Below are 17,128 nucleotides of genomic sequence, written 5' to 3'. Positions count from 1 at the left end.
TCTCAAGTTGTCTTTTTTGTTTTTTTAATGGCCAGTTTGATTTCAGGTTAAGCTTTATTTGATTTAATGACTGTTCGTTGAAATGGTGTCTGAGTTAACTGATGATTTTGTCCTGCATTAAATTTATTGAGTTTGTGATAGTGGAAGCCTCTTCCCGAATCCTATGAGCTAAAAACAATGTGTTCATATTAAACCCACTTCCAGCCAACAGGGAACAACAGGGAAATTGCCTCCCAATTCAGGCTCCCCACAGCAAAATGGACAGAAGTGGGTGAACAATGGAGCGATCTAGAACAGGATAGCATGGCTGCCAAGACAGAATCCCATGTTTGTATGATGGATTGGTTGGGACTGGAAAGGGGAGCTCATAGCTCTGTGAACACACAGACCAATTCTGCATTTAGCACTTGCCTCCCTTCTGTGTGGGGCTCCTCATGGCAGTTCTTTTTTTCCAGATTCTGCATTGGCATCTCTGGAGTGGGGCTGCTTGTTCCCTGGTTGCTCCCTGCCCCACGCAAACTCGAGAACCAAGAATGAGACCGGGACAAAGGCTAATGCAGAATCAGTCTCTGAGTGTGCTTTTTGCAATCTGTAAGAGTGGCAGTATAATTCCTCTTGTGGCCTCTTAAAGCCCAATTCATTTATTGCGGCATACACTGCCATGGGCCAGTACCTACTTCATAGCGTCATATGGGCAGCCACGTTGGTCTGCTGTAGAAGAGCAACAACTAAACCCAGCAGCACCTTCGACACTAACAAGATTTCCAGGGTCAAATCTCCCTTCAGCAGATTGCTCCATAGCAGATGTAACTAGTCAACAAAACCTCATGGGGAAACATTGGTTTTAAGTGTACTACACGACACTTTCATTGTTTTGTTATTTTTGTAAGGTTTCAGCTTTCCATGTGTTTCATGTGACAGCAAATCAAAGAATTTCAGAATGCAATCAAAAACTTGAGCAAGAAAACAAAGCCTAAGCCCCTTACTGTAAGTTAAGGGAGGTGTTCTCAGATATGTTACAATTATTTAAATAGTGCTTAACCTTCCATTCCTTCCAAAGGCACTCCCAATTTGCCCAAAGACCTCTCCACCCTCACAGGAGATTCTAGTTATTAGCAAAGCTCTGCTTTCAACAATTCTAACCAATGGCAGAATTTGCTACTGCATGCAGAATTCAGTATTCTGAGGACTTGAGTAGTTGTATGCTCTGATGACGGGGGTGGGGATTGAAAATGAAAGGTTAGTGGTCTTTTTCAAGAAGCAAGGGCTTCTCTTGGAAGTCTTTTAGAGTTTAAGCTTCACAGACAATAGATGTATGAGCAAACAGGTAGTGTACAAAGAGCTTTATGGTCCCAAAGGACAAAGGTTTATTAACAGCTGAAAGAGAAACTATGGAATACAATTCCAATCTGGAAATGTTTATATCCTATCAGTGGGTTTATGCAGCCTCACAGGCATTTATTTGACTGTTCTCCAGGAAGCCTATATTACTGTGGCTGCATCCAGCTGTTACAAACAAGCCAAGGTTTGTTCATGACAAGAATGAGTTTCCCAACTCTCCTGTGGTTTAGAATCCTGTTGACAAGAAATAAACCACCTGTTAAAAGGGCCAGATTCAAGTATGACAAGAAATTGCAGTCTATTACCAACCAGGATCTCTCCAATGTGAAGTATACGTGTGACATGATCCAGAAGACCTTCTTGTTTGTTGGTATCATGAAAAGTGTATGGTTTGGTTGTGACATCTGAATGCAGCCCAAGTTGTATATGAAACTGATGTCTAACTGGGCATTTGTATATTTTCCAGGATCCAGCATTATCTGGAAAATTTCACACCTGAAAACCAATTCAGAAATTATTTTCTATAACTGTGAATTGTGTGGAACTGTTAGAAGCCTATAGACCCTTCCCTTACATTGCCTTTGGTACCATCACTTATATGACAACATTACAGAGATACATGCTACAGCGATTCCCAAGATTTTTCAGTGTCAGAAAAATACAGTATCAGAGCCACACTCAATTTCTCATCCAGTCCCACCATCAACAAACATTAGACTGATTCAAATAGAAAATATGTAAATAGCCTTGATTTGCATATTCTCTAAGGGGAAACAGGTTTCAAATTTTCCTGTCTTCTGAAGAACTGTATAACCCCAGAGTACGCTTACTTCCAGGTGCTGATATTGCACATGCTCTTCATTTCAGAGAAATCCCCATGCTGAAAGAGCAGAGCTCAGCCAAATACATTTAGACACACCCATATCTATATTGCTAACATGCACCAAGGAAATACTTAGAAGCTAGCATCTAAAGCCAACTGTTCTAGCTCTTTATTGTTTCACATCAGTACCTTTTGTAGCAGAAGCAACCACGCTGTCAACTTTTTCATTGTGGGGGAGTAGAGTAAGCTAGAATCCACCCCCTTCAGGTTAATGACCATAACCGATTATATGCTCAATTGCATCTCTTCAATGCAATCAAAATATTTTAAAAGCTACTATCTACAACTGCGTGCAACATTCCACATGTAATTGTCTGGGGTGTTTCCAAGTGGATTACTGAGCTGCGAGAACCATCTCTGCAGTCCTGTGCCAGTATTTCTCAAAGACTGAAAGCAGCACTTTCAGGCCCAGCAAGTTTTGTTTACCAGTCAATGGGCGACTAGCACCATTTCCGACTTCATACTTGCAAACCAAGTAAAGTCATCCCTTCGGCTGTCAAACTCCACAATTTATTGAACAGAAAAATATTCAGTAGACTGCACCACTTAATTTTTTTTTTGACAAGCATCACATACTATTTGTTTCAGCCATCTCTGAAAGAGTAGTATGTGTATCAATGTGAGTTACAACCAGCAGTTGGTGGAAGAACTATTCTGGAATAATTTTTGTTAAGACCTCCTCTATGCAGACGTTATTGATCATGGGCTGGCTCCAAGGAACCATGGGTGGAAGAGGGGGAAAGTCTTCCACAGAGTTTTGCACAAGATGCAACAATTCACATAGCACCATTTTATTTCCTTGTATAATTTTGATCCCACCCTTCTGAGGAACTTGGGGCACTTGGATCTCACAACCCCAATATCAGGCAAATTCGACTGAGAGAGATCCCCAAGTAGGGTTGCCAAGTCCAATTCAAGAAATATCTGGGGACTTTGGGGGTGGAGCCAGGAGACATTAGGGGTGGAGCCAAGATCAAGGCTATGACAAGCATAATTGAACCCCAAAGGGAGTTCTGGCTATCACATTTAAAGGGATGGCAAAACTTTTCAATTCCTTCCTTCCATAGGAAATAATGAAGGATAGGGGCATCTTCTTTTGGGGCTCATAGAATTGGACCCCCTGGTCCAATCTTTTTGAAACTTGGGGGGTATTTTGGGGAGAGGCACTAGATGCTATACTGAAAATTTGGTGCCTCTACCCCAAAATAGAGCCCCCCCCAGATACCCGTGGATCAATTCTCCATGATTTTCTATGGGGAAAAGATCTCCATAGGGAATAACAGAGTTCCCAGCAGACATTTCCCTCCCCTCCCCCCGCTTTCTGACGACCCTGAAGCGGAGGGAGAGTCACCAAACCAGGGGATCCCCTGCCCCCACATGGGGATTGGCAACCCTATCCCCAAGGTAAGCTGAGAGCCCCAGATCACCCTTTGTGACAGAGCAAGAATTTGAACCCAGGCTCCAAAAGTAGTTCTAGTTGCTTCTGTACGGGTTCTTCCATCTCTGCTTGAGCATGATGCTGGGCAATAAGTGTATTTTTGGCTTCAGTTTCACTTTTGGGGTTTGGTGGCAGATCATGAGATGTTAAAATAGCCTCTCCATAAGTGAGAGATGATTTCCACATGAGGATGGGTAGTTTATGAAAAGGGTCACTAGTGCAACCTGGCAGAACCGCCCTCCATCCATAGAAAGACTGCACCTAACCACCTGCAAGATGTGTCTAAGTACCATCCTAAACAGAGTTACACACTTCTACATCCACTGAAGTCAACAGGGCTTAACTCTGCTTTTAATTGCACCGTGCACCTCAGTCACTGAGAGCTGGTCTTGCTTTCTCCTGGTCTGTATAGCCCTGTGCTGGGTTTGGTTACTTGCAGCACTGTCCTAAGCAGAATTACATTCTTTTCAGTCCACTGAAGTCAATGGGCTTAGAGGAGTAGAACACTACCTAGGATGTCACTGTTTGTTACTCAAGAGACTAACAAAACAGAGGGAAACAGTCTGCATATTTGTATATATTATTTAGAGTGCAATAGTAATTAAAAAGAGGGTAAATGCATATAGTAGTTTTGGAGTGTTGCAATCCTTTCCTGTTAAGTATGTGATTATTTCTCTTCATGAATATATATACTTTTAAATACATTTTTATAGTAAAAGCAGGCAATTGTCCAGCTCAACTGTTTTGCAAGCGAAGGGTGGAATGAGAGCCTCAGAGCTGCTCTCACACATGATGAAACTCCTCCATGAAGCCATCCCATGTAGACATGAACATGAATCTAAGATTTAGCTCAAGCTGTGTGAATGAAGGAGATCGGCCACACATGTAGGACCAGAACAGATTCCAACACATGACACTTCCAGTTCAAGATTTCCTCATGTGTGAGACACTGCCCTGTTCTGGCGGCAGTGGAAACAGTTGCTCTTATCTGCAGACTAAGCTAGCCTCTTATCTTGTGTGACCAGGGCAATATTTTGTACCTGCAAAAGGGGGTCACTACAGAGCTTCTCCTATCACTGAAGAAAATAAGCACACTGCGCTTTGAATGAATTGCAGTGAGTATGGGCAAGCTTGTGGAACCATGCAAAGCAAATCACAACACTACGTTACCCACCTATCTACCTAGCACTTTCCCCCTTCCAACCTTCCCTCCAAGGAGCTCAGAGCAGCTGTTTGATTCTCTCAATTTTGTCTTCACAACAGCCTTCTGAGGTAGGATAGACAGAGAAAGACAGAATGAATGGTTCAAGGTGAGCCAGTGATCTTCCTGGCAGAACAGGGATTTGAACCCAGGTCTTTTAAAATTTAGTCCAGCAGTCTATCTGCTACACTGTAATAGCTCTCCTTAATCCTCATTTTGTCTGGTTTAGTGTTTCAAAGTACAAGTAGAGGGACACAACAGCACAAGCTCTAAGACTATCTCAGTGGTCCAGCACACATACTCAGCGCCAACACAGCAGTCTTTCCAACACAACCAAGTGCTAATACCACACGTATAGATTTCCAAAGCCAGACCAGGCCCGTATCTACAGGGGGCTCGGGGGGGCTTGGCCACTCCACCCAGCCCCCCCCTTCAACATGTATGGTCCCTCCTTTCCTTGTTGCTCTGGCAGCCCCTGATCTCCCCGCCGCTCTTGAGGCCCCTGCTCTCTCCACTGCTCTGGAGGCCCCTGATCTCCCTGCTGCTCTGGTGGCCCCCGCTCTCTCTGCCGCCACTGCTCTGGTGGCCCGATCTCCCCGCTACCCCGCTTTTTAACGTGCAACGTCATTTTAAAGTGTGTGACTCATTTTGGGTCCCTGGGCCCCTCCACCTGAAATTTTATTCCCTGCCCCCTCCTAAAATTTTCTGGCTATGGGCCTGAGCCAGACTCTTTAGATTTATGCTTACCTGATCACATCCTGCGTGGACCAGTTCCTGCAGCATCTGTCTATTCACTTCCACAGCAGAAGAGGTGGTGTCCAGCTCATTAGCAAAGGGCAGCAAAGAATACCTGATCTCTCGCAGAGCTTTCTGGTAAGGTCCGAACTTGGCCCCTGGTCTCATCTGCTGCTGCCTGGCACCATCCTTCCCTAGTAGGACTTTAGGATCCAGAGAACTTTCGCTGCCCGATCCAATGGGTAATCCTTGACTGGAAGATTTGGTGGGCTGTTTCAAACCTTCCCGAATCTCCTGCAATCTCTGACGGCTGTTCCCAGAGTAAGTGGTGGCAGGAAAAGTCTTTGGCCTCATGTTTAATCCAGCTTTGTTTCAGCATAAAATACCAACTTCTTTCGCGTACGATCTAGGGGGCAGGGGGACATTCAATGCCTTTTTTCTCTTGAAGGTATCCGTTTGCTGCAAAACATAATCCCTTGATGATCCAGTCTAGACTGCAAGCCCCCCTGGGGCAAGAAGTGTGCTGCACACTTATATGTTCTGTTGAGTGCCCAGCACACTGAAGATACTACACAAACTTAAACAGCAGTTACTGTTGTCACCCTTCTTCAGCTTATGGGTTTTGCGGTTCTTAAACACAGGGAAAACCCCTGAAACTTCATCTTGCTGTTTTGCCAATGTCTGAAAGGGGGGAAAAAACACATGGATTGTCACGCAATTCTCCTTGCTTACTTTAAAAACGCTTGCTTCTTAAAACATGTCAATGCAAGAGCCAGGTGTGGTAGATTGTTACTACAACTTTGTTACATTTACTTATTGGGCTTTTCTTATGAAATCAAAAGAAAACAAAATGCATCAGGGTTACAACATCCAACAAGTTTAATACAAAATCAGTTAGATAATAAACTAAACATTTTAAAAGATTTCCCTGAACATGAAGATAGTCTTAACATTCTTCCTTAAATCAATTATCATCAGGCTTTACTTGGTGACAGTTCCATAAAATGGGGGCAAGAAAAGTATTTAGTGGGCAGAGTTATGGGACCTAGACTAGGTAAACCAGGGTCTGAATGCCCCCTTTGCCATCAAACTTATACTAGATATTCCCATGGAAATCACTCTCCATCAACCTAACTTCATCTCACAGAGTGAAAGAGAAGGTGAACATGGGATCCCACAGCTGCCTCTCTGGAAGAATGGTGAGATTGTTCAATACACAGCAGGAACGAAAGAGCATCCCTTAGACAGCAGCAGCAGAGCTACTAGAACAGAACCACGGAGTTTAAAGGTCACCAAAACATGTTCCATCATCTAGAAGGGGTTTCTAGACTGGCTGAACAAGTGAGGGGGAAGAGGGAGGGAATGCACCACTGCAAACCTGTAGTCTTTTTCTACTGTGAAAAGCAACAGAATTGAGTGAAAAGGGCAGGCCATAACACAATTCCAACACTGCATATAATTATTGTAGATAATATGGCCAGGAGGCTGTACTGATGTCATGAGGTAAAGCGAAGCAACTGGGCTAATGGAGATACACTAGCCAAATCTTCACTCGAGTCAAAAGGCAAGCAGAGAACTCCTATCTGCAGCAAGTGTTGTTCCCCCACTCCACTTAACTTCCAACATGATTAGGCTACTTGAAGGCTATATATATATTTCTATGGGAACTGCTTGAGACTTTGGTCTTTATGAAAAATTTTATACCAAAAATGGGAGGAGACATCACTTTGTCTCACACAGACAACACTGTGTCTCATGTTCCTGACAGAGACAGCAAACCACAAAGAGAAGATGCCAGAGAAAGGACAACCCTTAAGTAAGACCTACATTGGATAAAAGGAGACAACAGAGCAAATACCAGACTGCCACAAACCACAAAATGCTAACTTGGGTAGGAGAGCAAGGTTGAAGGTGCAGCTGCAGCTGTCTGCAGACGTTCAGAGGACTGAGCTGTCAGGCGGAGAGATCTGGACCCAAGACCACCCAGTGGGTCCATGAACGGGTGTCAATGCTAAGGACCCCAATTCCAAGGCCTTGCCATTATCCCACCTGGGCATCTTAGTCATGTTCCTTGGTGGGAGGAGAGGGAAACCAAATGAAGCTACAGACTAAGTGACATGCTTTTAGTGTTTCTGTTTCTCATGTTCAATTCCCATTCATTTCAATGTTCATTTTACACAAGAGAATTACTCAGAAAGCAGTACCCATTGTTAAGATTCTTACTTCCAGATCCTAAGTAAATTGACATAGACATCTTGCCAATTCTGGCAGAATTAACTTCCATGTAACTGTGCTTGGGAGCCAGACCCTGACTTCATTATTTCCAAATTAATTTCCCTTTAAAAAAGAAATTAAAACCTCAGCTCTTAGAAGAAAAAAGAGGGGTGTGTATGTGTATATTACATAAATGAAAACTCATGTTGAGGGCAAGGTTTCCATCGGCTCAAAGACTACAGTACACACAGCTGGTGCAAACGGTCGACATTCCTCTGGCGAAGAGCCCAAACCTGCAGGATCAGCAGGATGGAGCTATTCACTTTCTGGAACCACAGGAAAATGCACAGGCTTCAAGCCAGTGCCGAGGAGGTGCCACTGAACAAAAGGTGACTGCACACCAATCAGAACACCCTAATGCTCAAGATCTATGCCAGACTCTGAAAATAAAACCCAGCACCGATAGCCAAAATGGCCCTTTTCCATTTTTAAATTTGCAAGTTGCATTTGGCCTTCTTGCTCTTTTTTTTTTTATAAAGCATCATTGCCCACAGTAAAGCATAGCATGTATCCAGACGTGTGGTTTTCAATCCTTTCTACTTTCCATTTGCTTGATTGCTAATTTTTCTGTAAATTAACAGTTTATTGGTTTTCAGGAAAAAAGATGACATATTACAGTGATTGCTAAATTTTCAGATAATTTCTTCTTTTTGTGTTTCCTTAGTTCTTTTACCTCAGATAATAGAATTTCTGGGTTCTAAGTGCAAAACCAGGACCCCTATGGTAGCTAACATATAGCTTGCTAGATACTTCCCTCCTCTCTGTCTATTGCCCAGAAGTCCCAAGAGTTGCAGGCTGCACAAAGGAAGTCATGATGTAACAGTCGCAATAATGTCATGTGTCTCTCTCTCTGTGTGTAAAATGCAGTCAAGCAGCAGATGACATATGGTGACCCCTTAGGTTTTTCAAGGCAAGAGATGAACAGTGATGATTTGCCATTGCCTGCTTCTGTGTAGCAACCCTGGACTTTCTTGGTGCTCTCCATCCAATAACCAGGGTCAACACAGTTTAGCCTCCAAGAGGTGACAATATCATCCAGCTCAGGGCAATAATGTTATTATCATACTGCAATTCCATGTTGTCAGCCATGAAAGAGATGCCTCCTACACATGTATACTAAGACCAGGATCCAGTGAACGAGTTGCACATGTATGAGAACACTGCATACAGTCTACAAAGAGGCATATGTGCTTGTAGGGGAATCTCACACACACACACGGACCACAAACACACAGCTGGAGCTTTGCTTTTGCACATCACCACAGCAGCATTTCCTGCTGAGAAACATCAATTTAAAGAGCAGGCGGGAGAACAACAGCAGTAAAAAAAAGTACCGCGATGGCACAGATACTTCTTTCCCTATTATCAACGCAAATAAGACAAGAAACTAATGATACTGTATTTGTAAGCTGTCCTGGCTTCTGGAGCAATTCACAATTATTAAAAATCCCACACAAAAGGCAATTAAAAATATAACACAAATGTTCCTCAGGGAGAGGGGGCTCTGAAGTCCTATCTACAACAGGAGTGGCCAAAGTTGTTTAATATAGAAGCCACACAGAATAAATGTCAGATGTTTGAGAGCCACAAGATGGATGGATGGAAGGAATCTCATTGTAGCCCCACAACAGGAGACAAGAAGGAGAGGAAGCGAGCGGGGGACGCCACTGAAATCCTTACTGGGCCTCTGGATCCCAAATCTAGTAGAAGAACTGATAGAACCATTCTTCTCTGCACTGATACAAAAGATCTGATTTGAAGGAAACACAATAAGGTTCACAAATACTACAATAAACTAAGAATCCAATCAGCCCACTGATCCCTTCACAGTATAACAACTGTGTTGTCTTGAGATGTTAGAACTAGCATATAATAGGTTTCACAGTGGTTTGAGAGCCAGATCTTGAAATTCCTTCCAGTACTGGCAGGACCTCTATTAGTTGTACAACAATAATCAATCAACAGGAGGATTTCTAGACTTGCAAGAAAAAGTGGTAATGAAGTTCCAAGATGATGGCAGAATAGACCACACCACTTCAGAGTGCAGGTGACAGGTTTTACTGCTGAAGAAATCCATATAAAAAGAAAACTAGTAAAGCATGGGGAAAGGGATGTTTAGCCTCTTCTATCTGTCATGTTGGATTGCAGGGAATGTCTTATGACAAGAGATAGTTCCAAAAGGTAATCTGCCACCTGCAGTGGAATCCAGTCCATTCTACTATCTCACTTTCCTGCATGAACCAGGCCATAGATTCTAACTAGATGTTAACCCTGGATTTGAGTACATACAACATTCATCTGACTCATATTACCTGGATTAAAAACATCCAGGAAAACTATTTTAAGGCACATGGCTTTGCTCTACTGGAAACTAAGAGAGGCCAAACATCCGTCCTGCAATTTGCCATGGCAAAGATGTGTGTGTGGGCTGAAATCCCACAATTCAAACATTGCACTGTTTTCTATAGAAAGAGGCTGCTCCTATTTTGTCTCTGTTCTCCTTCCATGCTATAAAAGTTAAGGAATCTCCATCTAGTTTTCATTTTTCCCCTCCAGATCACATCTTTAATTCCACACCTAGCAAATTTGATAGATGAGCTGCTTGCGACACCAGTTGCTCCTGCATATAGTCACCAATGTGCTAGGCATATGGAGAGAACAGATTACACAATTCTCATGAGAGACTGGAAGAAAAGAAGAGAAAAGCAAGAGCCCAGTTGTCCCAGCGTGACCTCAACATGTACAAACACATGTAGAAACATAGGATGCAAACCATTCCCACATGTCGCCAAAGACTTCCCCATCTGACCTGGTATAACCTGGGTGCAGAGACAGCATCTGCTTCTAAGATGGAAACAATGTAAGTAGCAAAGGATCAAACACAAAGCAGAGCAAGTCAATGCTGCAAACAGATGTAGGCTGCTATAGAGACAAATCCATACATACCATGGGCAATGTTCCCTCTAAATTGCAGTGTCTTGTGAGTAAAAATTCTACTTTGTGAGCTACTGACATTAAAGTTGTGAGCTACTGCATAAATCAGTGTGCTCTGGGGTCATCCTTCCTGAGTGAAGACAAAAATATTTGAGCTGGAGGCTAAAAATCTGTGAGCTAGCTCACACTATCTCAGCTTAGAGGGAACACTGATCATGGGTGCGTTCCCCAAGATTTCTGCTGATGTCAATTCTCTCATGATGCAATTCCTAAGGGTACCCTGTCCTCACTGGTGCAGTACTGGGGGGGGGGGGGAGTTGTGCATTTCAAATTGCCACTAGAGGGGAAAGGGAAAGAAATCACACTCTGCTGATGGAAATTCTTCCTTATTTTTCGCAGAATCCAAGCCTTTGGATGTCAAAAGTCCCTTTTTCTAGAAACTCAGGGCATCATGGAACATAATACAATGATCATTTTTTTTAATAATACAGAGACAGCAATATGTTTTTATGGGACCAACTTCTGTTCATCCAACTTTGTTCTACATGTTTTCAAGAAAATAAAGGCAAATTAGATTAGGGTTTGTAGAATCTTTCGGGATCAAGTGCCGTGTTCTACTGGAGATTAGATTCCTGCAAATTAGATTCCTGTGTGCACTCTGCCCAAAGAAGAGTTCCATATGAAAGCATCTGATACATCTACCAACATAAGTTCTTATAGGAAAAAAACCCTATACATTTTGCAGATTTTTAAAAATCATGTGGAACAAATAGGGCAATTATCAAGTTTCAGTTCTAGAAGAGTCACCCTAGGGTACTACAGCACAAAATGTTTAGTCCTCTGGCACCTTAAAGACATTTATTGTGGCACCGACTTTTCATGGGTATGAGCCTGTTTATGATGAAGTAAAACATTCCCAAGGATGTTTCTTTCTCTTACTATAAGACCCTGGCCAAAGTAAACTTCTCATGAAAAGTCCCTAACCAGATTAAATCTAAAAACCTACTCTTCTTCTACTTTTCTTTTTCATCCATGAATCTAAAGACCTACAGTATAATAGTGGCTGAACTTCTGAAGGAAGCTTCAAACTTCATCAGATACTGGTTCATGCCATAATAAATGCAACTTTAATTAATGGCCAAAAGGCTCAACCTAGCTAGGGCCCTTTGATAAGAGGCAAAAACACTGTCAGCCAAATAATAATAATGAAGGCAAGAATTATCTGCACCCAGAAGATTCCTGGTGGAACAAATATCCAGGCCAGTAAAAACCTCTGAATACCAGTGGCAAGAGGCAACATCAGGGGAAGGCCTCTATGCCGTTGTTGGCCCTCCAGGGCAACTAACTGACCACTGTGTGAAACAGGATGCTGGACTAGATGACCCAATGGTCTGATCCAGCCAGTCTCTTATGTAGGATAAGCTTCTTACCAAGTAAATGTGGGCAACTTAGGCTGCTTTTCAGACCTTCTCTTGCTGCTGGCTTTCATGTGCAAAAAACAAATGTGGTTTCTGAACCTATTTAGGGCCAAAAAAAAGGAAGGTTCATTTTCAGTTGCATTTTAACCTTCCACTGCCTTGCAGCAAACTTCAGTTTTGACCATGTGCTTGTAAGGAAATTACTATTTGGAATGTACGTTCTTAACCACTGCCTGCCAGCTACTGTACCCCATTCCATTGTCTGAAGAAGTATGCATGCATACAAAAGCTTACGTTCTGAATAAAACTTTGTTGATCTTAAAGGTGCTACTGGACTCCTACCTTATTCTATTTGGAATCCTGTTAGAAATCCCTTCTGGCATGTGCCCCCACACCAGCATTCCCTCCAAGCTGTGTGTGAGAGCTGCCACTCATTAACACAGGAAGCCCTGCTCAGCAGCAATCTGGACTGTTCCTTGGCTATTTTAAGATTACAGCAGTTCTATTCTGTTCAAGATGTGAAGTGCTCTGCTTGGTGCTGGGGTGTGTGTGGAATTAGGTTAGCGACAACACAGGTCTTCAACTGCTTTTAGGTTTGGAGGCCAAAGTGTTACAGAATAAGTCGTCCCCAAGGAGACCATTCCTGTAAAGCCAAATTTCTAGCCACTATAGAGTTTTACAGGAGAATTACAAGAGTAGAAAAAAGTAAAAGCAGACTTCAGAGTCACACAAGCTCAGTTGCGAAGACCAGCACTAGACAGTACCAGAGAGCGAGAAAGAGGCTTTTCTTTATTGCCCTCTAAATCCCGCTCTTCCCTCCACGTTAGTTTCAAATGGCCGTCATCATAATTGCACCCGGCCAGGGGCCTGAAGTCTACCTGGGGCAAATAAGCCGGTCTCCAAAGCCCGCCAGTCACGCTCTGGGGAGAAGGCAAAAGAGGGGAGAGAAGAGGAGGGCTGGGTGGTGGCCTGGGACGCGGCGAGACGCCCCTGAGGCGCCCTCAGGCCGCCACAAAGGGACCCGGGCGAGCGGCGGGGACGCCACTCCCCTCGGCGCACCGCCGCTTGACTTCCCAGGGCCGCAAAGTTGCTCTTCTCTCCAACCTCTCCAGTGGGCCGGGAGCGCTACGCTCCTTCCCGGGGCGGGTTCCTCGGCAACCGGGCAGGCGCGCCCGCCCGCTCTCCCTTCCCCAGGCTTGAGCGAAGGTTTCCAGCGGCAGGCGGAGGCTCTGCCCCTTTTTCTTGAACAGCCCACGAGAGGTGGGTTGGTTGTCCGAAGGATGAGAGTCGAGAGGCTCTGGCGGCAGCAACTCCAAAAGAAAGCCTTTTACTTCCCCGGCTACAGGCCCGGGATCGGGGTGTCAGACTCCCCCTTTCCCCGACTCCACACCTCCATGCCACATCCACACGATCACGCCCTGCCCGGAACAACCCCCCGCATGTATGCATTACAACCATGTGCGGATGGAGTTAAGGGGTAACAAATCCAGCCAGAGTTCGGCGGCGCCTCGGAATCTGGGCCGCCCTCCAGAATAACCTCCGTCTTCCGCTGCCGTCTACCGCGCAGCCATGCTTCCCGTAGAAAGCCCTGGTCAGCAACTAGGAGGCCACTGTGGAAAGGGAGCGCCCGCAGCAGCGGGCCAGCGCCTCAGTCGCTGCTCTTCGCCAGAGGACCGGCCGGGGAGACCCGCTGCTGCCCGCAGATTCTCCCCCTTCCCACCACGTCTAGCTTAGCCGCCGGGCTTGGGCGACTGGCAGGCAGCGCCACTCCGGGGCCCAGCTCTGGCCCGGGCGCCTCCAACTGGCAATCCCTCCTGGAAAGCGGCGGGGGAAGGTCCTCGCTAGTCGCGCCCAGCCCCATCTTCCCGCACTTATCTCCGTGCCCTCTATCCAAGGCGTCCCACTGCCAGAACCAGAAGGGCTCTCTCTCTCTCCCTCTCTGCAGCCGCTTCTCTCCCCGGGCCTGCCTCTGTAGCCACAAAGGGGAATTTTGGCAAGGCGAGGGGAAGGAGGGGGAAGAGGCACTTTGTGCTTCTTTGCCAAAGCTTCCTCCGTCTTTTCTTGGGAACTTTCCCCGAGCCCCGTTCCAAGAAGGAGCTGTTCTCCCCTCCCCCTTCTTTTTCCCCTCTTCGCGGGATATTATCCTTCAAGCACGTCGCGTGCCAAGGATTCCCCAGGGGGAAGCCCCCCCCCCCATGCCCCGCCCGCCGTTTCCAACAACCCCTTTCTTTTATAAGACGCAAAGTAGCAAAGGGAGATTTTTTAGTTTTTCTGCGCTGGGGAAGAAAGGCGTGCGCCCGCCGGGGGAAGCCCCTTGCCTCGCTCGCCCCACCCCTCCGAAGCCCTTCTTACCTCCTGGATGCAAGGAGGAAGGGGGGTTTCCCGCACGCAGCCCCCCTCCTCCGCTCTCTCTCGATCCCAGCGGGGGAGTCAGGGGGCAGCCTCTGCGGTTGCCTCGCTGTGCCCGCTGCGGCTGCCGCCCCCAACTCGCGGCTCCGGCTCCATTCTTCTCTTTCCCCCTCTCGGGCTCCGAATGCGGCAGGGCACAGTTGGGACATTCGCTACATTGTTAGCATTCCATTCGCGCCACGTGACCCGCGCTCCGGCGTCATTCCATCTCCCTCCCTTCGCATTCCAGCCTGGAAGGGGCGGGGCCCGCGGCATTCTACTCGTCAAGCGCGCGGGGTGGGCGGAGCCCTGGGAGGACCCTTGAAACCCTTGCCCTGTTGCCCGCTCGAGGGGTTTGACTTTAGGCTTTGAGGAAGTGCTGTGGGGCTGGTTTCCTTCCGAGCAATGGACTTTGCAAAGGGAAGTGCTGCTTCGTCCACCCTTCGGAGTCCTTTTGAACGAGCTTGCGACTAAGGGTGATCGTGCAGATCACTTATGGGGGAATAACTTTTGCTAAGTCTTTAAGATGCCGCTGAATTTCTGTTTTAGTTTGCTGCTTCTTACTAATTATTTACTTCTATTATACCTCGCTTTTTCCTCTCCAGTGCGAACCCAAATCAGTTTACACCGTGCTTCTCCTGTGGCTACCCATCTGAATTATACACACATTTTGGAAAAGAGACAACATGGTAGAGGTTTATACAATTATGCATGGGATGGAGAGAGTTGAAAAACAGAACTTTTTTCTCCCTCTCCCAAAATGCTGGAACTTGAGAGCATCCAATTAAGCTGACGGGCAGTAGTTTTAGGACTGCCAAAAGGAAATACTGCTTTACGCAGAGAGTGGTTAAAATGTGGAATTTGCTGTCCGAGGATGCAGGTAACCACAGGAATAAACAGCATTAAAAGGGGATTAGACAGATTCATGGAGGATAAATCTATCAGTGGCTACCAGCCTTAATTACTATGGGGAACCTCCACTTTCAAAGGCCCTAGCCCTCTGAATCACAGAGCCAGGAGGCAACATCATGGGAAGGCCTTGGCCTCTATGCCCTGTTGTTGGCCCTGCAGAACTGACTGGCCACTGTGTGAGCCAGGATGCGGGACAAGATGGACCAATGGTCTGATCCATCAGAGCTGTTCTTACGTTCACTGAACAAAGTACAGTAAATGTAACCATGGGCAGGTTTTCTTATGGATTAAATTCAGTTAATCAGGGAACAGACCAGGAATAAATAGAGAGTTCTTGCAGTGGAGGGAAGTGAGCTGTGGGGTCCCAGGAAATAGGGACAATTGCAATTTAAGTGTGTTCCTAAGAGATCTGAAATAGCGGGGTGGGGTAAACAGTGAGGAGGCCAGGTTTGTAGGTGATACCAAATTGTCCAGGATTATCCAAAGTGGATTGTGGCGATTTCTCCAAACTGGTAATAACAGTCCCTGCTCAATAATAATAATAATCTTTAAAAGGACACAAATCTGACATTAAACATCACAGTGGGGGAACATTGTGATCTTCCAGGACATGTTGCTGATTACTGTTCTGTTGATTTATAATTCATTCACAAATTCAAGGCAATGCATTCTTCCCAGAGATTAACAGGGATTTTTGGATTCCTAACTCGCTATAGGTGTTAATAGCTCACATATCTCACTCTTTATGGTTAATTTGTTCCACTATCTCATTTCATATTGCATTAGATTTGAAATTCATAATGTTGTGCCACTGTTGACTGGAAATGTCTCACACCTACTTTACATGAACTTATTTCTCTTTTGGTTAGAACTGGTTTGACACCGGTCTCTCTTTGCAACATCTTATCCTCCCCTTTTTGAGTATTTAAGTGAGGGTGATGGATGTATACTGAATGAATCAGTTCTGGACATACCCTAACCTAGACACCACAGGCTACCCAAGGGTTGCTAGCTCCAGGCTGGGAAATATCTAGAGATATCAGGGGTGGAGCCTCTGCAGCCACCAACTGGAGATTGGCAACCCTAGGCTACCTCAAATTCAGAAGCTAAGGAGGGTTTGCCCTGGTTAGTATTTGGATGGGAGTCTACTGAGGAAGTCCAGGATTACTACATAGAGGCACACAATGGGAAACCTCTGTTTACTTCTTGCCTCAAAAACCCTATGGGGTCTCTACAAATTGGTGTGTGTGTGTGGGGGGGGGGGTGAGTTCTGACTCGTGAAAGTTTAGGCTGAATTAAATTTTGTCAGTCATTAAGGTGATTATGGACTTTTGTATAATTTTGCTACAGCAGGTTAATATGGCTACTATCTAGAATGACTCTTTTAAGAGGAGAATTCAGGATGAAAGGCACAGTAGCATCTCTTATCCAGGCTTGAAGGCAGACTATAAATGGAAATAATCATGATAATAACATAGGCTTGGGTTTCCTTACCCACTATAGGAGTTCGCAACTTAGCACAAACTCCTTTTTACAGATGTTATGCAGTTCTGCTTATCATGTTTCACACTGCCACTTCATTGATTTTATGTTCATCCTATTCT

At 45.2% G+C, this 17,128-nt stretch overlaps 1 protein-coding gene across 1 annotated transcript in view; it reads right to left on the bottom strand.

Moving 5' to 3' along the window:
• The window catches only part of LATS2 (large tumor suppressor kinase 2), a 63,035-nt gene extending 56,738 nt beyond the window's left edge, over positions 1–6,297 (bottom strand). Inside the window, exon 1 of the mRNA XM_060234809.1 lies at positions 5,611–6,297. Coding sequence (XP_060090792.1) covers positions 5,611–5,952 — 342 coding nt within the window. The 5' untranslated portion in view covers positions 5,953–6,297. The remainder of the gene's footprint in view (positions 1–5,610) is intronic.
• Positions 6,298–17,128: the final 10,831 nt, after the last annotated feature.

The sequence above is a fragment of the Heteronotia binoei genome, chromosome 3 (assembly GCF_032191835.1).
Source record: "Heteronotia binoei isolate CCM8104 ecotype False Entrance Well chromosome 3, APGP_CSIRO_Hbin_v1, whole genome shotgun sequence".
Classification (NCBI taxonomy): Eukaryota; Metazoa; Chordata; class Lepidosauria; order Squamata; family Gekkonidae; genus Heteronotia; species Heteronotia binoei.
Note: the sequence above shows the minus strand (reverse complement) of the source record. Positions and strands in the feature narration are given on the sequence as shown.